Source organism: Salvelinus sp. IW2-2015, linkage group LG21, assembly GCF_002910315.2.
Source record: "Salvelinus sp. IW2-2015 linkage group LG21, ASM291031v2, whole genome shotgun sequence".
In the NCBI taxonomy this organism is placed as follows: Eukaryota; Metazoa; Chordata; class Actinopteri; order Salmoniformes; family Salmonidae; genus Salvelinus; species Salvelinus sp. IW2-2015.
In genome coordinates, this window is record NC_036861.1 from 5,314,140 (window position 1) to 5,339,451 (window position 25,312).

The 25,312-nt window shown below is 43.4% G+C and overlaps 1 protein-coding gene across 1 annotated transcript; it reads right to left on the bottom strand.

Moving 5' to 3' along the window:
- Positions 1 to 7,965: 7,965 nt before the first annotated feature.
- Positions 7,966 to 21,655, bottom strand: opn6a (opsin 6, group member a). Its single transcript, XM_024014024.1, has 6 exons — positions 21,429 to 21,655; positions 20,271 to 20,476; positions 10,188 to 10,287; positions 9,926 to 10,030; positions 9,329 to 9,552; positions 7,966 to 8,565 (listed from the first exon to the last, which is right to left on the bottom strand). The coding sequence occupies exons 1-6, from the start codon at positions 21,589 to 21,591 to the stop codon at positions 8,068 to 8,070; spliced, it is 1,296 nt and encodes a 431-aa protein (XP_023869792.1). The 5' UTR covers positions 21,592 to 21,655; the 3' UTR covers positions 7,966 to 8,067.
- Between the last annotated feature and the right edge of the window lie 3,657 nt (positions 21,656 to 25,312).

Below are 25,312 nucleotides of genomic sequence, written 5' to 3' on the forward strand. Positions count from 1 at the left end.
ATTGATGCCCCACGAGGTGAGATCTTGCATGGAGCCCCAGACCGAGGGTGATTGACCGTCATCTTGAACTTCTTCCATTTTCTAATAATTGGCCAACAGTTGTTGCCTTCTCACCAAGCTGCTTGGCTATTGTCCTGTAGCCCATCCAGCCTTGTACAGGTCTACATTTATCCCTGATGTCCTTACACAGCTCTCTGGTCTTGGCCATTGTGGAGAGGTTGAGTCTGTTTGATTGAGTGTGTGGACAGGTGTCTTTTATACAGGTAATGAGTTCAAACAGGTGCAGTTAATACAGGTAATGGTGGAGAACAGGAGGGCTTCTTAAAGAAAAACTAACAGGTCTGTGAGAGCCGGAATTCTTACTGGTTGGTAGGTGATCAAATACTTATGTCATGCAATAAATGCAAATTAATTACTTAAAAATCATACAATGTGATTTTCTGGATTTTTGTTTTAGATTCCGTCTCTCGACAGCTGAAGTGTACCTATGATAAAAATGACAGACCTCTACATGCTTTGTAAGTAGGAAAACCTGCAAAATCGGCAGTGTATCAAATACTTGTTCTCCCCACTGTATATGGATGAACGATGGCCGTGTGGCATAGGCAAGATGCAGTAGATGGTATAGAGTACAGTATAAACATATGAGATGAGTAATGTAGGTTATGTAAACGTTATATAAAGTGGCATTGTTTAAAGTGACTAGTGATACATTTATTACATCCAATTTTTCATTATTAACGTGGCTAGAGATTTGAGTCAGTATGTTGGAAGCAGCCACTCAATGTTAGTGATGGCTGTTTAACAGTCTGATGGCATTGAGATAAAAGCTATTTTTCAGTCTCTCGGTCCCAGCTTTGATGCACCTGTACTGACCTCGCCTTTTGGATGATAGCGGGGTGAACAGGCAGTGGCTCGGGTAGTTGTTGTCCTTGATGAGCTTTTTGGCCTTCCTGTGACATCGGGTGGTGTAGGTGTTCTGGAGGGCAGGTAGTTTGCTCCCGGTAATGCGTTGTGCAGACCTCACTACCCTCTGGAGAGGCTTACGGTAGTGGGCGGAGCAGTTGCCGTACCAGGCGGTGATACAGCCCGACAGGATGCTCTCGATTGTGCATCTGTAAAAGTTTGTGAGTAGTGAGGTAATCTCCCGGGTGGCGCAGTGGTCTAGGGCACTGCATCGCAGTGCTAGCTGCGCCACCAGAGTCTCTGGGTTCGCGCCCAGGCTGGGCTGGATTCGCGCCCAGGCTCTGTCGCAGCCGGCCGCAACCGGGAGATCCGTGGGGCGACGCACAATTGGCATAGCGTCGTCCGGGTTAGGGAGGGTTTGGCCGGTAGGGAGGGTTTGGCCGGTAGGGATATCCTTGTCTCAGTATGTAAAAATGTAATAAAATGTATGCACTCTACTGTAAGTCGCTCTGGATAAGAGCGTCTGCTCTTGGCCGGTAGGGATATCCTTGTCTCAGTATGTAAAAATGTATGCACTCTACTGTAAGTCGCTCTGGTTAAGAGCATCTGCTAAATGACTAAAATGTAAATGTAAAATGTGAGTGTTCTCGGTGACAAGCCAAATTTCTTCAGCCTCCTGAGGTTGAAGACGCGCTGTTGCTTCTTCTTCACCATACTGTCTGTGTGGGTGGACCATGTCAGTTTGTTTGTGATGTGTACGCCGAGGAACTTTCCACCTTCTCCACTACTGTACCGACAATGTGGATAGGGGGGTGCTCCCTCTACAATCCACGGTTTCTGGTTGGGGAAGGTTTTAAGTCACCGTGGGTACAACATCACCGATGCACTTGCTAATAAACTCGTTCACCGAATCAGTGTATACATCAATGTTGTTGTCTGAGGCTATCTGGGACATATCCCAGTCCACGTGATCAAAGCAATCTTGAAGCGTGGAATCAGATTGGTCGGACCAGCGTTGAACAGACCTGAGCACGGGCGTTTCCTGTTTTAGTTTCTGTCTATAGGCTGGGAGCAACAAAATGGAGTCTTGGTCAGATTTACCAAAGGGAGGGCGAGGGAGGGCTTTGTATGCGACGCTGAAGTTAGAGTAACAATGATCCAGAATTTTGACAGCCCGGGTCGCGCATCCGATATGCTGATAAAATTTAGGGAGCCTTGTTTTCAGATTAGCCTTGTTAAAATCCCCAGGTACAATAAATGCATCCTCAGGATATGTGGTTTCCAGTTTACATAGAGCCCAATGAAGTTATTTCAGGGTCGTCGAGGTGTCTGCTTGGGGGGGATATACACGACTGTGATTATAATCGAAGAGAATTCTCTTGGTATATAATGCAGTCGGCATTTGATTGTAAGGAATTCTAGGTCAGGTGAACAAAAGGACTTGAGTTCCTGTATGTTGTTATGATCACACCATGACTTGTTAATCATAAGGCATACACCCCCGCCCTTCTTCTTACCAGAGAGATGTTTGTTTCTGTCGGTGCGATGCGTGAAGAAACCAGGTGGCTGTACTGACTCTGATAACGTATCCCGAGTGTGCCATGTTTCCGTGAAACAGAGAATGTTACAATCTCTGATGTCTCTCTGGAAGGCAACCCAGAGACTGGACATTGGCGAGTAGTATACTCAGGAGTTGTGAGCGATGTACCCGTCTACGGAGCCTGACCCGAAGACCGCTCCGTCTGCCCCTTCTGCGGCGCCGTTGTTTTGGGTCGCCTACTGGGATCCGATCCATTGTCCTGGGTGGTGGTCCAAACAGAGGATCCGCTTCGGGAAAGTCGTATTCCTGGTCATAATGTTGGTAAGTTGACGTTGCTCTTATATCCAATAGTTCTTCCCGGCTGTATGTAATAAGACTTAAGATTTCCTGGGTTAACAGTGTAAGAAATAATACATAAAAAAACGAAATACTGCATAGTTTCCTAAGAACGCGAAGCGAGGCGACCATCTCTGTCGGCGCCATGTTGGAATCAAAATGGAAAAACAGGAAAAGCACTTTGGTCTAATAGTAGGCAATGCTTTCATAGTCCGCATTTGTGTTACATGACTTTGATCATGACTCTCAGTTCCATTTCATTACACATAAGAGTCATTGGACGAAGGCGTCTTCTGTACGGGGGAGTTTTGTTAACAGGCATCACTTGCAGTAAGGTTTTGGAAGCATAAGGATTTCCATGTTACAGCGCGTGATTACGGAAGACAGACGGAAGACAGAGGCACCACCTGTGCTAATTAGCTATCTAGCATGCGCTGAACACCTGTGTGTAACGGAAGAAGGTTGCCAGAAACGTGTTGTCATTGAAAAATACTATCGGCTTCAACTTTGATAAAGCCGGTTAAAACAGTATACAGTTACTGTATATTTTGCATTTAGATGTGATATGAAAGCAAAGGGTTTCATGTTTCTAGAACCGTATCGCAATTTAAATCGATTCACGTTTAGCTGTAGTATTTGGCTGTTTTGGCTGCCAGAACCTACCTCTGAAGATATCGTAAACTGAACAAAAATATAAACTCAACATGTAAAATGTTGGTCCCATGTTCCATGAGTTGAAATAAAAGATCCTAGAAATGTTCCATACGCACAAAAATGTTGTGCACAAACATGTTTACATCCCTGTTACTGAGTATTTCTCCTTTGCCAAGATTATTCATCCACAAGACGTGTGAAATATAAAGAAGCTGATTAAACAGCATGATCATTACACAGGTGCACCTTGTGCTGGGGACAATAAAAGGCCACTCTAAAATGTGCAGTTTTGTCACACAAGACAATGTCACAGATGTCTCAAGTTTTGAGGGAGCGTGCAATTGGCATGCTGGCTACAGGAATGTCCACGAGAGCTGTTGGCAGAGAATTGAATGCCTCAAACGTTGTTTTAGAGAAATTGGCAGTCTGTCCAACCGGCCTCACAACTGCAAACCATGTGTATGGCATCGTGTAGGCGAGTGGTTTGCTGATGTCAACATTGTGAACAGAGAGCCACATGGTGGCGGTGGAGTTATGGTATGGGCAGGCATAAGCTACGGACAACAAACACAATTTCATTTTATTGATGGAAATTTGAACGCGCAGGGATACCGTGATGAGATCCTGAGGTCCATTGTCGAGCCATTCATCTGCCACCATCACCTCATGTTTCAGCATGATAATGCACGGCCCCATGTCGCAAGGATCTGTACACAATTCTTGGAAGCTGAAAATGTCCCAGTTCCGCCATGGCCTGCATACTCACCAGACATGTCACCCATTGAGTGTTCCAGTTCCCGCCAATATCCAGCAACTTCGCACAGCCATTCAAGAGGGGTGGGACAACATTCCACAGGCCACAATCAACAGCCTGATCAACTCTATGCGAAGGAAATGTGTCACATGAGGCAAATAATGGTCACACCAGATACTGACTGGTTTTCTGATCCACTCCCCTACCTTTTTTAAAGTTATTTTAAATATATATATATATATTTCATCTTTATTTAACCAGGTAGGTTAGTTGAGAACAAGTTCTCATTTACAACTGCGACCTGGCCAAGATAAAGCAAAGCAGTTTGACACATACAACAACACAGAGTTACACATGTAATAAACAAACATACAGTCAATAATACAGTAGAAAAAGTCTATATACAGTGTGTGCAAATGAGGTAGGACAAGGGAGGTAAGGCAATAAATAGGCCATGGTGGCGAAGTAATTACAATATAGTAATTAAACACTGGAATGGTAGATGTGCAGAAGATGGATGTGCAAGTAGAGATACTGGGGTGCAAAGGAGCAAGATAAATAAATAAATACAGTATGGGGATGAGGTCATTGGATGGGCTATTTACAGATGGGCTATGTACAGGTGCAGTGATATGTGAGCTGCTCTGACAGCTGGTGCTTAAACCTAGTGAGGGAGATATGAGTCTCCAGCTTCAGTGATTTTTGAAATTCGTTCCAGTCATTGCCAGCAGAGAACTGGAAGGAAAGGCGGCCAAAGGAAGAATTGGCTTTGGGGGTGACCAGTGAGATYTACCTGCTGGAGCGCGTGCTACGGGTGGGTGCTGCTATGGTGACCAGTGAGCTGAGATAAGGCGGGGCTTTACCTAGCAGAGACTTGTAGATGATCTGTAGCCAGTGGGTTTGGCGACGAGTATGAAGCGAGGGCCAGCCAACGAGAGCGTACAGGTCGCAGTGGTGGGTAGTATATGGGGCTTTGGTGACAAAACGGATGGCACTGTGATAGATCTGCATCCAATTTGTTGAGTACAGTGTTGGAGGCTATTTTGTAAATGACATCGTCGAGGATCGGTAGGGTGGTCAATTTTACGAGGGTAAGTTTGTCAGCATGAGTGTAGGATGCTTTGTTGCGAAATAGGAAGCCGATTCTAGAGTTAATTTTGGATTGGAGATGCTTACTGTAAGTCTGGAACAAGAGTTCCAGTCTAACCAGACACCTAGGTATTTGTAGTTGTCCACATATTCTAAGTCAGAACCGTCCAGAGTAGTGATGCTAGACGGGCGGGTGTGGGCAGCGATCGGTTGAAGCGCTGCATTTAGTTTTACTTGCATTTAAGAGCTGTTGGAGGCCACGGAAGGAGAGTTGTATGGCATTGAAGCTCGTTCTGGAGGTTAGTTAACACAGTGTCCAAAGAAGTGCCAGAGGTATACAGAATGGTGTCGTCTGCGTGAAGTGGATCAGAGAATCACCAGCAGCAAGAGCGACATCATTGATGTATACAGAGAAGAGAGTCGGCCCGAGACTTGATCCCTGTGGCACCCCCACAGAGACTGCCAGAGATCCGGACAACAGGCCCTCCGATTTGACACACTGAACTCTATCAGAGAAGTAGTTGGTGAACCAGGCGAGGCAGTCATTTGAGAAACCAAGGCTGTTGAGTCTGCCGATAAGAATGTGGTGATTGACGGAGTCGAAAGCCTTGGCAAGGTCGATGAATACGGCTGCACAGTAATGTCTCTTATCGATGGCGGTTTATGATATCGTTTAGGACCTTGAGCGTGGCTGAGGTGCACCCATGACCAGCTCTGAAAGCAGATTGCATAGTGGAGAAGATACGGTGGGATTCGAAATGGTCGGTGATCTGTTTGTTAACTTGGCTTTCGAAGACCTTAGAAAGGCAGGGTAGGATAGATATAGGTCTGTAGCGGTTTGGGTCTAGAGTGTCTCCCCCTTTGAAGAGGGGGATGACCGCGGCAGCTTTCCAATCTTTGGGAATCTCAGACGATACGAAAGAGAGGTTGAACAGGCTAGTAATAGGGGCCGACGCTGTTCTCTGTATTGCAACAATTTCGGCAGATAATTTTAGAAAGAGAGGGTCCAGATTGTCTAGCCRGGCTGGTTTGTAGGGGTCCAGATTTTGCAGCTCTTTCAGAACATCAGCTATCTGGATTTGGGTGAAGGAGAAATGTGGGAGGCTTAGGCCAGTTGCTGTGTGGGATGCAGGGCTGTTGACTGGGGTAGGGGTAGCCAGGTGGAAAGCATGGCCAGCCGTAGAAAAATGCTTATTGAAATTCTCAATTATAGTGGATTTATCGGTGGTGACAGTGTTTCCTAGCCTCAGTGCAGTGGGCAGCTGGGAGGAGGTGCTCTTATTCTCTTTACAGTGTCCCAGAACTTTTTTGAGTTTGTGCTACAGGATGCAAATTGTTGCTTGAAAAAGCTAGCCTTAGCTTTCCTAACTGCCTGTGTATATTGGTTCCTAACATCCCTGAAAAGTTGCATATCACGGGGGCTGTTCGGTGCTAATGCAGAACGCCACAGGATGTTTTTGTGCTGGTCAAGGGCAGTCAGGTCTGGAGAGAACCAAGAGCTATATCTGTTCCTGGTTCWAWWTTTTTTGAATGGGGCATGCTTATTTAAGATGGTGAGGAAGGCATTTTAAAGAATAACCAGGCATCCTCTACTGACAGGATGAGGTCAAAATCCTTCCAGGATACCCGGGCCAGGTCGATTAGAAAGTGACCAACAGAATCATATCTGTATTCCCAGTCATGTGAAATCAATAGATTAAGGCCTAATTTATTAATTTCAATTMACTGATTTCCTTATATGAACTGTAACTCAGTAAAATCGTAGAAATTGTTGTATGTGGTGTTTATATTGTATTTCAGTATACAAGGTCCTTGGACCTTAAGGAGTAACGGTAGGAGGAAGGAAGGAAAATACAGAAATCATCCCCATATGATGCATCATGAAATAAATTGAAGGAAGCATGAAGATAAAGAAAACAAAAATTAAATCTGCCAACCTGTTGTCCTGTGGGGGTATCGGTTGGGGTATCGAAGATCCTTTCAATAAAWAAAAAWYWWTCKAWTTTTTTTTTCCTCTTTCTAACGTCCGACTTGATTTAGACTCCTTAATAAAGCAGTCTACAACTTCACCATCYGCACAATCAACCTTGCAGTCAGTCGCCTTTGATAGTAGATTMCGCGTGTGGAATGGATTGTTTCGTTCTAAACCTACAGGTGTCCCACGCGTGAGCGTATTGCAGGGGCTTTAGAAGTATCCACTTTTTTGTTGTATTAGTACAGTTCTTTTGGGTGTTGTAGCTTATTATTGTAGKCTATCAAAGTTTAACGCACTTTAATTCACTTCAACTGTTTCRTATGGTACATAGTCCTATCTGAGGTGAAGTTGGTTTGTGTTGAGTTCCATGGAATGAGGGGGAACAGATGGATAATTTTTTCACTGGACGAAAAAAAGTCAGCCCATGAAGCCGTGCCTGCCTCAAGTAAAGTTATCATTAGAACTGGTATGTCGCCTATGTGTGAGCTGAGCATCTCAGAGCACTTTCATAAGAGATACACTTACATTTCTGTCGTGTCTTCTCCTATGTTTGCTCATGGGGTTGAATTATTATGTTGGACAGGAATTTATTTTAAGAGTGACAGAATGAGTATTGATATTGCAAACATCTTTCAACTTGTTCCCTTTGAATAGAAAGTTTTAATCACAAGTATGAACACAATTAATTAAGAAAATAACAAATTGCATCAACAGGTATACATACTTACACGAATCAAAGGCAATTTGATTTGTGTAAGTAAATTCCCATGTGTTTTTAAATAAAAAGTAACACAAAAAACAAACGTATTGTTCTTAGAGTCTGTCGCATTCCCACTCTGGCCCATCAGACAGATGGGGCACTTCGATAAAGTACATCTCCTTGTTGGCGGGAGGAGGAGGAGTACAGGGGGGGCTCCCCACTCCGGAATCTGGGCTTGAGGCCGCCTTAATCGCCGTGAGCGGATACGGATTTCCAGGGGCATACTTCATCTCCTTCTGGTGATGAGGAGGTGCTAAGAGCCCATTGCCTCTTCCAGAACCCTGGTGAGCATCGCCTTTCGGTTTAAAGCGCTTGAGCTTGACCGTGTCCTTGCCATCGCCGGTGCAGGGCAGGAAGATGGCGACGTCCTTGCGGAACTTGGAGCTGAGTCCGAAGTAGATGAGCGGGTTGTAGAAGCTGGCCGACTTGGCGAAGAGGCGGGTGAAGATGCTGGTGAGGCTGGGTACGTGGAAGCCACAGGCCGACCACATGGAGACCACAGCGTACGGCGACCACGCCAGGATGAATGCTGTGCAGATGACAATGGATACCTGGGAAAAAAACAAAAGTTAGGATGACCATTAAATCATAACCCATCGTTTAACGGAACATTCCTATTGTTTGTACATCTGCAATTTTTTGGGACTCTTGACACATGCTCACTCTAATATATTTACTCTGGATTGTTTCTTGATTTCTTGTTTCGATTTTTGTATTGTATTTGTGAGACATTCTTTTTAATTTGTTGTTAATATATTTATCTTTACATGTTTTTTTCTCCCCAATTTCGTGGTATCCCATCTTGTCCCATCGCTGCAACTTCCGTACGGACTCGGGAGAGGCGAAGGTCGAGAGCCATGCGTCCTCCGAAACACAACCCAGCCAAGCTGCACTGCTTCTTGACACAATGGCCGCTTAACCCAGAAGCCAGCCGCAACAATGTGTCGGAGGAACACTGTATACTTGGCCACCGTGTCAGCGTGCATTGCGTCCAGCCCGCCACAGGAGTCGCTAGTGCATGATGGGATAAGAACATCCCTGCCGGCCAAACCCTCCCTTCACCCAGACGACGCTGGGCCAATTGTACGCCGCCCCATGGGTCTCACAGTCGCGGCCGGCTGCGACAGAGCCTGGACTCGAACCAGGATCTCTAGTGGCACAGCTAGCCCACTGCGCCACCCGGGAGGCCATTTGTGAGACATTCTACTGCACTCTTGGAGCTAGTAACATAAGCATTTCGCTGCACCTGCTGATAACACCTGCAAATCTTTGTACACGACCAATAAACGTTGATGTGATTTGAATCCTACTCACAATGGTGACGTCCCTTTCAATCTTCCTCTGCCTGTCCGTCAGGTCTCCCTCAGCGGCCATGGCGTTGCCTCTCTTCACTGTGTTGATGATYGACACGTAGGTGAAGAGCATGACCAGCACGGGGACCAAGAAGCAGAAGATGAGGATGGAGATGATGTAGGACTTGTAGACGGTGGAGTAGTTGGCTTTGGCCCAGTCGATTTCACACGTTCCATAACCACGATCTAAAAGAAGGAGGAGTTTGAGATAGACCATTGTTTTTCACCTTCATGTGTTTGTGTGTTGGCATTTAAAAAATATTTGTTCAGGTGAAGATAGTTTAAAATGTAAGAATTTCCTCTATTTTGGCACTTCGAAAAGTCAGGGTAAGTGTGAAAAAAGGTCCATATATGTCAAAATGTGGTCAGTTCTCGTTTAAAGATTGTCTTCTGCTAATATTTTAGATAGCAACTTGCTTTAGTGGTATTATTTTTTTGTCGTCATTGTGCACATACAAATCTTGAAAATGTTGCCCCAACCACAATGTTACAAGAACCACAAGTAAGTGCCCCTGTTTCAAATAGTATGTCACATGATTACTAGCCATGTTTATCTCACCTGTGTAACTCCCCCAGCCCAGAAGGGGCGCTCCCGACCAGAACACAGCCCCCAACCAGATGAATATTAGGCACACGCCTATGGTTGTGTTGGTTATGCAGTGAGCTAGGTAAAGGAAAAGAGTTGAAAGTTAAAAGAAAGGCTCCCACAAGAACATTGTATCTGACCAGAACGTCTAGCCTACAGGGGGCATTTGTCTTCCAACTTTATTGGAATCATTGAGATGAAGATTAAAGGTTAAGGTCGTGTCACAGTGTCTTACCTTTACTCGGATGGCATCCCTTGATGTATCTTGTGACACTGATGACAGTCAAAGTATTGATGCTGCTGAGGCCGAAGACCAAGGTGAAGAAGCCGTCCACCTGGGAAAGACCACCAATGCTGTTAGTGATGCTTAGAGGGGGTGTAGGGAAGAGAATCTCAAAACAAATACAGTAGAAAAAAAACGACATCCACTGTTCTTGCAGAAGTTGAAGGACTCCAATCACTCAGAAGATCAAGTTGAAAAACAAGTATCCTGCTGCTGAATACTTGTTTGGGTTCACGTACTTAACAAATCCATCATTAACCAATTACTGATTTTGTGTGAATAGGGCTCCTCTCTACTTTGCCAAATCCTTCTCCTGGTTGTTCAGTTTTCAGTTCACCAGGATGAACACGTATATTGCCAGAACACAGAAGAGCTGATCTAGCTACATTGAATGGAGTTAAAGATCAGGCCAGCACAGCTATGGTCAGCAGTGGTGAGTATGTCTGATCAAGATCGACAGCTTCTACCAAATTAACTTCAATGTATCTTCCTAGTAGAGACAGGAGCCAATGTACTTTGACTGATCAGATTACTTAATCTAATCTAATATATTTACATCCAAGCCCCATTCACTTTTGCCTCATGGTCAGATACACTTTGGAGGACAATGCATATGTCTATTGGAGTCTATTCCCAAAAGATAGAATTTGTAGATAATTGGCCCTCTTTCTGGGACTCACCCACAAACAGGACCAAGCCTGGCCTGCTGAGGAGTGACAGACTCCATCCTAGCTGGAGGGGTACTCTCATTTTGTCTACCAACATAGACAGGGCAGCTTAGTGGAGTCTGCCACTAGCACAGTCAGTGTAGTCAGCTCAGCTATCCCTATTGAGACCGTGTCTGTGCCTCGACCTAGGTTGGGCAAAACTAAACATGACGGTGTTCGCRTTAGCAATCTCACTAGAATAAAGACCTCCTCCATTCCTGCCATTATTGAAAGAGATCGTGATACCTCACATCTCAAAATAGGGCTACTTAATGTTAGATCCCTCACTTCAAATGCAGTTTTAGTCAATGAACTTATCACAGATCATAATCTTGATGTGATTGGCCTGATTGAAACATGGCTTAAGCCTGATGAATTTACTGTGTTAAATGAGGCCTCACCTCCTGGTTACACTAGTGACCATATCCCCCGTGCATCCCGCAAAGGCGGAGGTGTTGCTAACATTTACGATAGAAAATTTAAATTTACAAAAAAAAAAAWATGTTTTCGTCTTTTGATCTTCTAGTCATGAAATCTATGCATCCTACACAATCACTTTTTATAGCTACTGTTTACAGGCCTCCTGGGCCATATACAGCGTTCCTCACTGAGTTCCCTGAATTCCTATCGGACCTTGTAGTCATAGCAGATAATATTCTCATTTTGTTGATTTTAATATTCACATGGAAAAGTCCACAGACCCACTTCAAAAGGCTTTCGGAGCCATCATCGACTCAGTGGGTTTTGTCCAACATGTCTCTGGACCTACTCACTGTCAGTCATACTCTGGACCTAGTTTTGTCCCATGGAATAAATGTTGTGGATCTTAATGTTTTTCCTCATAATCCTGGACTATCGGACCACCATTTTATTACGTTTGCAATCGCAACAAATAATCTGCTCAGACCCCAACCAAGGAGCATCAAAAGTCGTGCTATAAATTCTCAGACAGCCCAAAGATTCCTTGATGCCCTTCCAGACTCCCTCTGCCTACCCAAGGACGTCAGAGGACAAAAATCAGTTAACCACCTAACTGAGGAACTCAATTTAAGCTTGCGCAATACCCTAGATGCAGTTGCACCCCTAAAAACTAAAAACATTTGTCATAAGAAACTAGCTCCCTGGTATACAGAAAATACCCGAGCTCTGAAGCAAGCTTCCAGAAAATTGGAACGGAAATGGCGCCACACCAAACTGGAAGTCTTCAGACTAGCTTGGAAAGACAGCACCGTGCAGTATCGAAGAGTCCTCACTGCTGCTCGATCATCCTATTTTTCCAACTTAATTGAGGAAAATAAGAACAATCCGAAATGTATTTTTAATACTGTCGCAAAGCTAACTAAAAAGCAGCATTCCCCAAGAGAGGATGGCTTTCACTTCAGCAGTAATAAATTCATGAACTTCTTTGAGGAAAAGATCATGATCATTAGAAAGCAAATTACGGACTCCTCTTTAAATCTGCCTATTCCTCCAAAGCTCAGTTGTCCTGAGTCTGCACAACTCTGCCAGGACCTAGGATCAAGAGAGACACTCAAGTGTTTTAGTACTATATCTCTTGACACAATGATGAAAAATATCATGGCCTCTAAACCTCAAGCTGCATACTGGACCCTATTCCAACTYAACTACTGAAAGAGCTGCTTCCTGTGCTTGGCCCTCCTATGTTGAACATAATAAACGGCTCTCTATCCACCGGATGTGTACCAAACTCACTAAAAGTGGCAGTAATAAAGCCTCTCTTGAAAAAGCCAAACCTTGACCCAGAAAATATAAAAAACTATCGGCCTATATCGAATCTTCCATTCCTCTCAAAATTTTTGAAAAAGCTGTTGGCCAGCAACTCACTGCCTTCCTGAAGACAAAAAATGTATACGAAATGCTTCAGTCTGGTTTTAGACCCCATCATAGCACTGAGACTGCACTTGTGAAGGTGGTAAATGACCTTTTAATGGCGTCAGACCGAGGCTCTGCATCTGTCCTCATGCTCCTAGACCTTAGTGCTGCTTTTGATACCATCGATCACCACATTCTTTTGGAGAGATTGGAAACCCAAATTGGTCTACATGGACAAGTTCTGGCCTGGTTTAGATCTTATCTGTCGGGAAAGATATCAGTTTGTCTCTGTGAATGGTTTGTCCTCTGACAAATCAACTGTAAATTTCGGTGTTCCTCAAGGTACCGCTTTAGGACCACTATTGTTTTCACTATATATTTTACGTCTTGGGGATGTCATTCGAAAACATAATGTTAACTTTCACTGCTATGCGGATACCACAAGCTGTACATTTCGATGAAACATGGTGAAGCCCCAAAATTGCCCTCGCTAGAAGCTGTCTGTGAAGAATGTGCCAGCCCACGCACCAGGCCTCCTGTGCGCCCCCCAGCCCTGCACGTCTTGTGCCAGCTTGGCGTCCAGACCTCCAGTGCGCTCCACAGCCCGGTGCTTGAGTGCCTCTCTACGCACGGTTCCCCAGTTCGCCAGGAGAACCCAGTCTGTCCAGCTCCCCGCACGTGCCGGGCTAAATGGGCATGCAGAACAAGAGGCGCGTGCAAGTGCTAAGCACCAGAGCTCCAGTGCTCCCCACAGCCCGCTTCGACCTGTGCCTGCCTTCTGGAGGTGCGGGCTAGAGTGGCATTCAGCCTGGAAGAGTGGTGCCAAGCCTCCTCTACAGACCAGGCTCCAGTAGGTCTCCCCAGCCTGTTCATCCCGTCCGCCTCCACCCCAGCCTCCAGCAACGATCTCCAGTCCGAGCCGCCAGCACGAAGCTCCAGTCCGGAGCCGAGCGCGTCCCAGTCCGGAGCCCGCAACGAGGTGCCCAGTCTGGGGCCCGCAACGAGGGTGCCCATCTGGGCCCAACAGAGGTGCCCAGTCCGGGCCCGCAACGAGGGTGCTCAGTCGGGCCCGCATACGAGGGTGCCAGTCCGGAACACTAGGCACGGGGTTCCCCGACCAGAGTGCCACCAAAGTGGGGAGCCTAGGGGGAGCGGGTCTGCGTCCCCGCACCTGAGCGCGCCCACCGCGGATAGATGCCCACCCAGACCCTCCCCTATAGTTTAGGTTTTGCGGCCGGGTCCACCTTTGGGGGGTACTGTCACGCCCTGACCTTAGAGATCCTTTTATGTCTCTATTTTGGTTGGTCAGGTGGGATTTGGGGGGGCAATTCTATGTTGTTTGTTTTTCTATGATTTTCTATTTTGTGCCGGGTAGTGTTCTCAATCAGGGACACTGTCTAATCGTTGTCTCTAATTGGGAACATACTTAGTACCCCTTTTTCCCACCTGTCTTTGTGGGAAGTTGACTTGTTTAGGCACATAGCCTTTAGCATCACGGTTGTTTTTAGTTTATTGGTTTGCGTGGCGTCATTTTATTAATAAAAAGTGAAATGTCCGGCTCTTCTTTTCTTAACGGCCGTGAAAGATGTGTTCTGCTTTCGCCGAAAAGCCTTTTTGAAATCGACACTGTGTGGTATAACAAAATGATCTTTAAAATGGTGTAAAATATTTGTATGGTTGAGGAATTTTAATTGAGATTCTGTTGTTTTGAATTTGCGCCCCTGCAATTCACTGGCTGTGGCGAGGTGGACGCGTCAGTAGCGCCGACAGAACGATCCCAGAGAGTTAAGTCTTTACTGAAGACTCATTTGTTCAGTAGGTCATGATATTGAGTGTAGTCTGGCCCAGATGTTAAGGTGAACGGAAAGGCTCTGGAGCAACGAACCGCCCTTGCTGTCTCTGCCTGGCCGGTCCCCTCTCTCCATGAGATTCTCTGCCTCTAACCCCATTACAGGGGCTGAGTTACTGGCTACTGGTGCTCTCTCATCCGCTCCCTAAGGGGTGCATCACTTGAGTGGGTTGAGTCACTGACGTGATCTTCCTGTCTGGGTTGGGCGCCCCCCTTGGTTGTGCCCTGGCGGAGATTTTGTGTGGCTATACTCGGCCTTGTCTCAGGATGGTAAGTTGGTGGTTGAAGATACCTCTAGTGGTGTGGCTGTGCTTTGCAAAGTGTGTGGTTAATCCTGCCTGTTTGGCCCTGTCCGGGTTCATCTGATGGGCCACAGTGTCTCCTACCCTCCTGTCTCAGCCTCCAGTATTTATGCGCAGTATGTTAATGTCGGGGGCTAGGGTCAGTCTGTTATATCTGGGAGTACTTCTCCTGTCTTATCCGGTGTCCTGTGTGAATTTAAGTATGCTCTCTCTAATTCTCTCTTCTCTCTTCTTTCTTTCTCTCGCGGACCTGAGCCCTAAGACCATGCTCAGTACTACCTGGCATGATGACTCCTTGCTGTCCCCAGTCCACCTGGCCGTGCTGCTGCTCCAGTTCAACTGTTCTGCCTGCGGCTATGGAACCCTGACCTGTTCACTGGACGTGCTACCTGTCCCAGACCTACGGTTTTCAACTCTCTAGAGACAACAGGAGCGGTAGAGATACTCTTAATGACGCTCATGAAAAGCCAACTGACATTACCCTGAGGTGCTGACTTGTTGCACCCTCGACAACTACTGTGATTATATATATTGACCATGCTGGCATTTATGAACATCAGTTTAGACAACGTCACCCTTGCCAAGAAGACTCGGTGGTTCTGATTATAATCTCCACCCGGCACAGCCAGAAGAGGACTGGCCACCCCTCATAGCCTGGTTCCTCTCTAGGTTTCTTCCTAGGTTTTGGCCTTTCTAGGGAGTTCTTCCTGGCCACCGTGCTTCTACACCTGCATTGCTTGCTGTTTGGGGTTTTAGGCTGGGTTTCTGTACAGCACTTTGAGATATCAGCTGATGTAAGAAGGGCTATATAAATACATTTGATTTGATTTTGATTTGGAGGAAAACCTTGGACCATAATTTAAAAAACACCTGGTGAGATGCTTCGAGCAACATAGTATTTTCTGCAAATGGGGTTTCTCCATAATTGGAAACAAACCTGGGTTCAAATGCTATTTCAAATATCTAAATTCCTTTTACATACATTTGAAGTAAGTATTCAGATATATTTTATTTGAAAAGGCAAGTAGTTTAATATTTTCATGTATTTGGAAATACACTTGGAAAGTATTTGAAAATACTCTCAAATACAATTTGGTAGATTTGGCTTTTACAAATAACAATTCAAATACTTCAATAAAAGTACTTGTTTTGGGCTGTGTATTTAAAAAAACTAAAATACTTTTTTCTGTGTATTTTAAATACCAAATACTCAAATACACATCTATTTGAACCCAGGTCTGGTTGGAAAGTAGTTACATGCCAGAGTTCATGTCCCGTCATGAATTTTACTTGCTCCTTATTAGGGTAAGCAGACCCATTAAGCTCACGTACCCATTTGACCCACTTCCAATTTTGGATAAAAAAATAAATATATACATTTCCTGGTTTTTAATGTTTCAACCAATTCATCTGATTGTTATTTCCATATCAGTTTTTATTCTAAGACAATCAGATGTTTTATTATTAAGTTATTGACCGTGTTAAGGGTGTGTACTGGAGGCGAATTCAGGTGCAGGAGAGCAGAGTATAGTGAACAGGCGCACTTTTTTATTCCGGTCCAACGAAACCACAAAAGTACATAAATGTGCCCAAACACGGAACATAGAAGAAAAGTATGGCGTGTAACAATACCCACATAACATAAATACAATTTCACACAAAGACATGGAGGGGAACAGAGGACTAAATACATGCAGTGTGGTTAGGGAATGAAAACCAGGTGTGTATGGAACAAGACAAAACAAATGGAAATATGAAAAATGGAGCGGCGATGGCTAGAATGCCAGTGACGTCGAACGCCGCCCGAACAAGGAGAGGAGCCGACTTCGGCGGAAGTTGTGAAAGACAGCTACATGTATGTGTAAGTTCCTACTAGTTGTCAATTACAAAACTGCAAAAAAACTTTGGTGTGGAGGTGACTCTGATGCACCTTTTTGATGCACAGTCTTATTTTACTGTTAAATAAACCTTGCATTGTTATACATGGTTGCCTTTTTTGTAAATTTGACATTTATCTCAGGTAGGCTTGAAGGGCACAGTAGCACAAAAATCACTCGCTCTATACAGAATGTAAATTAAAATAATATTGTTCAATATGATCAATACTAACGTCACATATTATTGTAGTCTATAGGGTATATTTATACCCCAAACCATTGGTTTCCAAATATTTTATGACTGAACTTTGCTATTCTGTCTTTTTTTTTTTTACCATAAATAACTGTTGTTCCAATTAAGCCCAGTAGCCTGGTTTGCATCGAAACACATGGAGATTGTGTGTTGATATCCCTAATATTCAATGAACCTGACCATAAGTGTTTTTTCTTCAGATGTATTTTCATTCAAATACTCAAACTACATTTATGCATCTTATGCATCTATTCGTGGTTTCGTTGACCCAGATTAAAAACAATTAAAAGCCTCTGTACTCTCTCAAAGACGTTTGGAGTGGACAGATAGTCATTGATGCAGAGAGTGAAGAATAAGATCGGGGTTAAAGGATATCAGGGATGGAAGACCTAGAAGGATTGGACAAAAATGGAAACAAATGAGGGACAAGAAGATGACTATTGGATGACTGCTCATGCAGTTAGAGCCAAGGGGCATTGTCATATTGTCCATCGTTCATCCAGGTTTTTCTATATTTGGGCTTACCACATGTACCTTTGTAATATAACAGTGGAGAGGGAGATTTTAAACTGTCTTCGGACAGGCTTTAGGAAGACAAGTTGAACTAACGAACAAGAATAAGACTACAGCAAATGTGAACCAGCTTTCAGATAATTCATTGAAAGTTGTTTGTGTTATGGTCTTTGTGCATGGCGTCTTATCCACAGAGGGCCGGCGAGGGTGCATGTTTTTGTTCTAACCAAGCAGTATCACTGACTCAACTTATCAAGTCTTGGTTGAAGTCTATGATTAGTTGATTAGTCGAATCAGGTGTGTACCGGTTGGCATGAACAAAAGCCTGGGCACACATTGTTCTCTGCGGATACGATTGGACACCCACTTTTATGAGTGCTACACCCATGTTGAATAGTAATGATCAGTTGATTTTAATAACTTTAGGGGAGATTACTATAATTGAAGTTTACATAAAATATGTCAGTTTGTAAGTTTTCAGCATTAGGAAATATATTTACATTTATTATTTTAGAGGTGGGCTTATTTGGAACACCCATGGGCTTAYAGGGTACATTTAGTACCCATTAAACCCAGTCCGGACTTTCCACATATTTGATCAAATATTTTTCTCTTATATAAACAAATGGTGAAAATCAAGTCATTCAATTTCACAATGAGAGATTCATCTTTCATATTATCTCCACTTTTCTTACAACAATGAGGGCAAGTATATGTTAGAAATGTCTAAACTTAGATTTTGGTGGGCTTAATAGGTACACTTATCCTATAGTCCGCAATCTCATCTTTGACAACTTGTCACGCCCTGACCTTAGTTATCTTTGTTTTCTTTATTATTTTGGTTAGGTCATGGTGTGACATGGGGGYTGTATGTGTTTTGTCTTGTCTAGGGGTTTTGTATGTTTATGGGGTGTTTACTAGTKTAGGTGTTTGTWTGTCTATGGTTGCCTAGATTGGTTCTCAATTAGAGGCAGCTGTTTATCGTTGTCTCTGATTGGGAACCATATTTAGGCAGCCATATTCCGTTGGGTATTTCGTGGGTTATTGTCTATATGTAAGTTGCCTGTGTCTGCACTTGTTTAATATATAGCTTCACGTTCGTTTGTTGTTTTTGCATAGTTTGTTTAAGTGTTCGTTTCGTTATAATAAATAGAAGAATGTATTCTTATCACGCTGCGCCTTGGTCCTCCTCTCTTCATCCAAACGACGAACGTGACACAACTTCTCTCACCTTACTCTGACCCAGTCATTCTATAATCAAGCMTTCAATGTCTGCTGACCTCAGGACCACTTTTCTTTGTCAGAAGAAACTCTCCTCATCTGTCCTCTCTGCCCTGTTACTTAAAATATATTTTTTTATCTCAGTCTTTTAAAAATAATTTCTGTCTCTCCTCTCAGTTCATTTTCATTTGGATGTTTTCTTATTGTTTTTAGCATTGGCCAATAGTAAATGAAAAGAATATTGTTCAGTGTTGGACATTATTCAACTACGGTTTGTCCCAAACAAGCAGCAACACCTGCTTGGGGAAATAACTGTAATTAACATTAAAACACACACACACACACACACACACACTGTTGTTGTGTTAACACGTTTGATACAAATAGAACATTGCATTCGTTTTTCATTGCATTCGTTTTTTTTAAGGTGGCATTTTCTCACATTGTGCACTAAAACAAAAACCCATGTGGTAAATTGATTGATAGGCTTGAACCAAAATGTATATTTTCAAGAGGCCCCAATAAAACAAGGTAATGGATATTGCCTGTCAATCACGTGTACGCAAGGAACCAGACATTACAGGACACCTTAATGATATTAGCCCTTGTGCAAATCACGCTTCTTCTTTTATCAAATGCTATAAGCATGTACCAAACCTTAACCATCCATCTATGTTTGGCTGTTGGTGTGGCAAAAGCATTCTTATTCCCCCCTAAGATAGTGTTAAAATTATATTACTTCAGGTAAAGCCTACATACTTTTCCCCCTGTGCTGTAGTTAGCAATATAATGCCTTTGTGACACCTTGTAAAAACCAAACCTCTCGCTTCTTCCAGGTGACTCATCGTCATCACTTAAAGTGATGAATGTGCCAACACGCTACTTTTTATTGAATTAATGATCAACTGTCCGAAGCACCCATTGTTAATATTCTATTCGTAACCAAGCTAATAATAGAAAGGACCATCCCCCCCAAAGAACCATTGTAGTGTAGTGAATATAATGATCTGTTGCAACACATTTCTATGCTTTATCCATTGTGTTATGTTTACTTAGTCTCCATTCGGAGTGGACCATTGATATTCTTAACTAGGCAATTAGCAGGAAATGATAAAGAACTGGCAATAGAAACTATGCCATAGAGCAGTGTTTTTGCAACTCGGCAATCGTAAAGGTAAGTTGTCTTGTTTGTGTATTTGACATTTGTGTAGAGGATGGCGAAGTCAGCATCTCACAGTGACATCACCTTCCAGGAGACCTGAACGACTAAAGTCCTGTCCAATCATTCCATGTTTTACGGGATGGCGGTCATGTCTGTGTCTTGTGAGTATTGCAGTGAGTGAGTATAGTATCAGATCCTGCAGTAGGATGGCACATGCTACACATGCAACACATTACCATTCACATCCAATACAAATGTGAAGCATCTCACTTCTCAAAACAACTTTCCCCCCTCCAACCAGATACCCTCATTGCCTACCTGGCATGTCCAGATCGAGGTAACCAGGTATCCGTTGTCCCGGAACACATTGAAGATCTCCAGGATCCCCCGGGAGTAGCCGAAGATGGAAATACCGGCGTCGGAGATGGCCAGGTTAAAGGTGAGATAGTCCGTGGSCTGCAGCGACGCGCGCTGCTTGTACAGGACGAAGATCACAATACTGTTGCCGAACCACGACAGCCAACCTGACGAGGAAAAAAAACATTGACATACTAACTGATTGGCTTTATATAGCTAAAAACACTACATAGAGGGAAACTCATACCTATGAGCAAAGGCCTTGTCAGTTTTGTGAAATGTAATGGAATTGTAGTCACACCATACAAAATGCAGCTCATAAAGCAGCATGGTGCATTGAGGTGACAAAGTGCCTCATCTGTGATTTTAACCTACTGACCTTCTCTTCAAACACTGCATATTCAAATACTAAAATTAGCATAAACCTTCCYTCATGAAATGTCCCTTAGACCTAATAGTAAGTATTTACAGGATAGGATATAAAATGACAGTCACCCTATTGATTTCAAAAGTCAGGATCAATTTAAATAAATGCGAATACATTTGCCCCAATTAACAGGTAATTACACGTCTTTCTGCCCTCTCTTAAAGAACGTCAGATTGGCTGGCTGCCATTCTTTCTTGATTGACGATTTCCACGGCTTAGACAGGATCTGAATGGCTGCAGGATTCACCCCTCTTTGTCCTGGGCTACTTATAGCACCAAACCCACTAACCGTTGCCCATACACCACACTGACAGTAACAGTAGTATAACTGCATTAACAAAGGTTTCTGGTTTTGGTGATTTGTATTCTGCAGTGCAATCGAACTCTTCATCCAATTGTTGTTTATTGCGATGCCAAAATGTGGTAGAGTTAAAAAAGAACAAGATAAATGTAGACTACTCTCTGGATGATTTTTTTGTTGTAAATTAGTAAAAACTACTGTCATTCGTCTTACCCTAACGTTTAGGTAATAAAATAACTATTATGAAGTGGTAAACTAGCCATTAGTGACATTTTTCCAGATTTTTTTGCCATGAAAGCAAAACTAAATAAAGTATTTGCATCATAAAAGCAAAGCTACATTTTAAAAAACGGAATTACATTCCAACAACTACATAAGCAAGTTTTCCCACCTAGCACCAGCAGGTATACTCCTATAATGGTCTCCCCTTGATCCGAGAAAGGTGGGTCTTTATTCGACATGGTAAAATTGTTGTTCCTCCATGGAATGTTAGCCACRTGAAAAGCATTATTGGCTGACATTTTGTTGTCCGAACGTTCCAGCTGCCGAGACATACACGGAGCTGCGCGCTCTCTACTTGCTAAGACACAAAGGTGCTTCCTCTGAGAAAACACTTGACCGGCTCCTCTTTCTCTAAATCCAGTCTAAAAATATTATTCGGCGCACAGTGTGTTGTCTGAGAGGGATGACGTGTACTTAGCTAATCCCAATTATACCCCGAGGTTGATGCCCTGCGGGGGAAAATCACTTGTCGTTTCTGACTTGAGCTATGTTTTGTCCTCGAGGAAATTGATTTGCAACTAAGGAAACGTCAGTGTGTTATTGTATTTGGGTGAAGTTGTAGGCTAAGCACAAGTTGTTGTGGGTTTCATTTACTACATGATTAACTCATTTTAATAAAGCCCAGTGTATAATGAAAAATATTAGTAGAGTAGCCAGCCTATACGTTTTACAGGGACGCGCTGCTGTCAAATTGAGAGCAAGTCAGCGACTGCAGACAAGGACTCCCATGTAGCCTAAAACCGCTGTCCAAGGTGCTGAAAATGAGAGCGCTTGCAATAAATTAGTCTTTTACTTGTCTAGATAGTCTAAATACTGTAATGAAACAGGCAGGGAGCAGGTCTCGAACCCTCGACCTTCTAGCTCGAAGTCCGGCGCGCTATCGACTGTGCCGCAAAAGCATGCTCGTGCGGCAGAGTCGATTTCCGCGCTTATAAACCTAGGGTCGTTACAATACGTTGTTGCAGTGACTGAGTCAAATCAATGATATCAGATCAATTAGACCTACATTTCTTCATATTAACCAACTTTTTGACACTTGTATCTATTCTGAAATTTACTTACGGCATCGGACAAAATTATTTTAGGCATCTTAAATTCACGATTGCTTGGTACTAAAATAGTCTGTGTAATTTACCCTTTCGCCTTTAGAAAATGTATTTCAAAGTAAATGCTTCAATCAAAAAAAAAATGTATTAAGGCTGCCAATAWTTTTTTTTGATTAAGTAGGCTATCTATAGGAGATGATGATAGGCTATTATAATGCCTTATAATGCACAGATAGTGCTACCCAAATTTCGTTGCTAGATGTTGTGTTAACTGTGTTAGTTCAGTGCTCTTAAAGGTTTAATTTCAATTTTTATGCTAACGTTCCAGTTTTCCGTGCTGCATGTATTATAGCGTGTTACATTTGTGTATTTGTATGCTGAATTTCCATGTAAATGGACAGCCCAGCCTCACATTCAATTCGCGCATATATGTACAAAATGTATTTCAGCAGATTTCGTGCGTTTTTGTGCATTTTTGGGGTGTTTTGGGGTGGTTCAATTCGTTTGAAAATACACGAATTTCTGTGCTACTTAATTTGTGCGAAAAGACACGAATTTAACCAGTAGGCGACACAAGCCGTTGCAACAACCATAGACGCGATCGCCTGTATTTATTTATTTTACGTTATGAATATATAGATATTTTGTCTTTTTTTTAACCATATAACCATAAGAGGTTATATATATATTGTCTTTATTTAATCCCTATTAAAACATTGTGGTTTTATGCCTATATGTACTGTTTTCGATTTTTCTGGACAGACTTTTCAGTATAGAATGAATGTAAGCAATGCATGATGGTTAATGGTGTTTTATTCGGTTGTAGTTCCATGTATTTCTTAAAAAATAAACGTGTAAACCATTTTTATTGAACAGAATGTAACTGAAAATACAATGGGAGCCTTGCCATTGTCCATCAATAACAAAACATTTTTTTTTTGTATAACATTTGGGGAAACGTATGCAGTCATTGTAGTCTTACATTTTGTTGGCCAACCAAAATTACCAAAACGTTAACCCGTAATAAGGCTAGGGTGGCTGAGTGTAAATACATGGCTCTGAGTGTAAGCACCTTTTCACTAGAAACGTTCTTGTGTTCAAATTACCGTCAGTGCGAAATAGCTAGAAAGCTTTCGTATTTCCACTTGGCTACACCTACGGTTACGATAACGATAAATCAAGTGCAATACCTGCGTCGACCTGTGTCGAGCAGCAAAACACCGGAAAGCTTCTAGCCTACGGCCTAACCGAAAGTTACAAGAAGAACAAGAATAGTTACCTCATCCGGTCATGTGACACTCTGGATGCCCCCTAAAAGCAATTTCAACCGTTTTGAAAAATGACACCTGGTAACCCCAAAAAATACCAGGTGCACGAAAAGTTTGGACTTAGTATTTTTTGAAAACCTCCATAAATCACTCAGGCCATTGACTCGAGAAGAAAAAACATAAAATATTTTCAAGAAGAAAAAACAGAATATTTTTTGAAAACCTCCATAAATCACTCAGGCCAGCACCCATTGATTTGGGGCGGTAGTATAGCGCTCCCAGAGCGGGTATGGAAGTCTGGATCCCCCCTAAAAGCATTTAAGGCTCTGTGTGTCTTTAAGCACCATACTTTTTCACTCCGTCCTTGCTGTGTGTGTGTGTGTGTGTGTGTGTGTGTGTGTGTGTGTGTGTGTGTGTGTGTGTGTGTGTGTGTGTGTGTGTGTGTGTGTGTGTGTGTGTGTGTGTGTGTGTGTGTGTGTGTGTGTGTGTGTGTGTGTGTGTGTTGTAGAGAGAGGCTTTTCTTTTACATCTGTTTAGCGAAATTACTGATTTACAGTTCATGAGGGTTGACCGATTCACACATTTAAAGTTTTGGAAAGATCTGACCTTTTTAAACCTTCGAAACAGCACTATGACCCCATTTTAAGGCACTTCCGGTTGGCACAGGAAGCTATAAGTAAATACATATCCTGATCGGGGTATGCTTTTACAGAATCCTGAGTTTTAAGTCTAATACGTTAAGAACTGACTGATTTACACAGGGTTGAATGCACTATATATCAAACTGCTGGTTGGGTATGGCAAAACACTTTTAGGGTGATTTTATCACTTCCGGTTGCTCCAGGAAGCTTAGAATCAACACAGGTAGACCTCATAGTGGCTTGATGGATTGTCATTGAAGACAGGTTCATAAGACATTCATAACCCACATAGGCTTCAGGTTGAATTTAGGGGTGCAGGCAATGTGTTCCTATGGGGTGAGATGTCATTGTAACTGTTTGATGTAAACACCTTCTTTTACTATTAAGGGTTAATGCCACACGGTCAATGTTAGGCTTGCACAGATCGGAGGACCTTAGGAACGTTCCTGAGGTCAAATTGTGCTTCTAACCTTAACGGTTCTCTCTCTGTCTCCCAAAAGCAAAAAGAATTGAAATGAGGTCAAAGGGTCATTTGGGTCCTTCTTCTTGTCCCTGTCGCTGCACTCAGACCGAGCTAGCTACGGTCAAGCGGGGCACTTCGTTGAACTCGGCACGGCCTGGAGATAATGGCAATGCCATTGCAGGCTTTGTGTGTCTTTAAGCACCATACTTTTTCACTCCATCCTTTTATCCCCTTTTCTTCGTGGTATCCAATCGCTAGTAATAACTATCTTGTCTCATCGCTACAACTCCCGTATGGGCTCAGGAGAGACGAAGGTCGAAAGCCACGCGTCCTCCGAAGCACAACCAACCAAGCCGCACTGCTTCTTAACACAGCGCGCCTCCAACCGGAGCCAGCCGCACCAATGTGTCGGAGGAAACACCGTGCACATGGCCCCCTTGGCTAGCGCGCACTGCCCCCGGCCCGCCACAAATGTCGCTGGAGCGCGATGAGACAAGGATATCCCTACCGGCCAAACCCTCCCTAACCCGGACGACGCTAGGCCAACGGACCTCCCGGTCGCGGCCGGCTGCGTT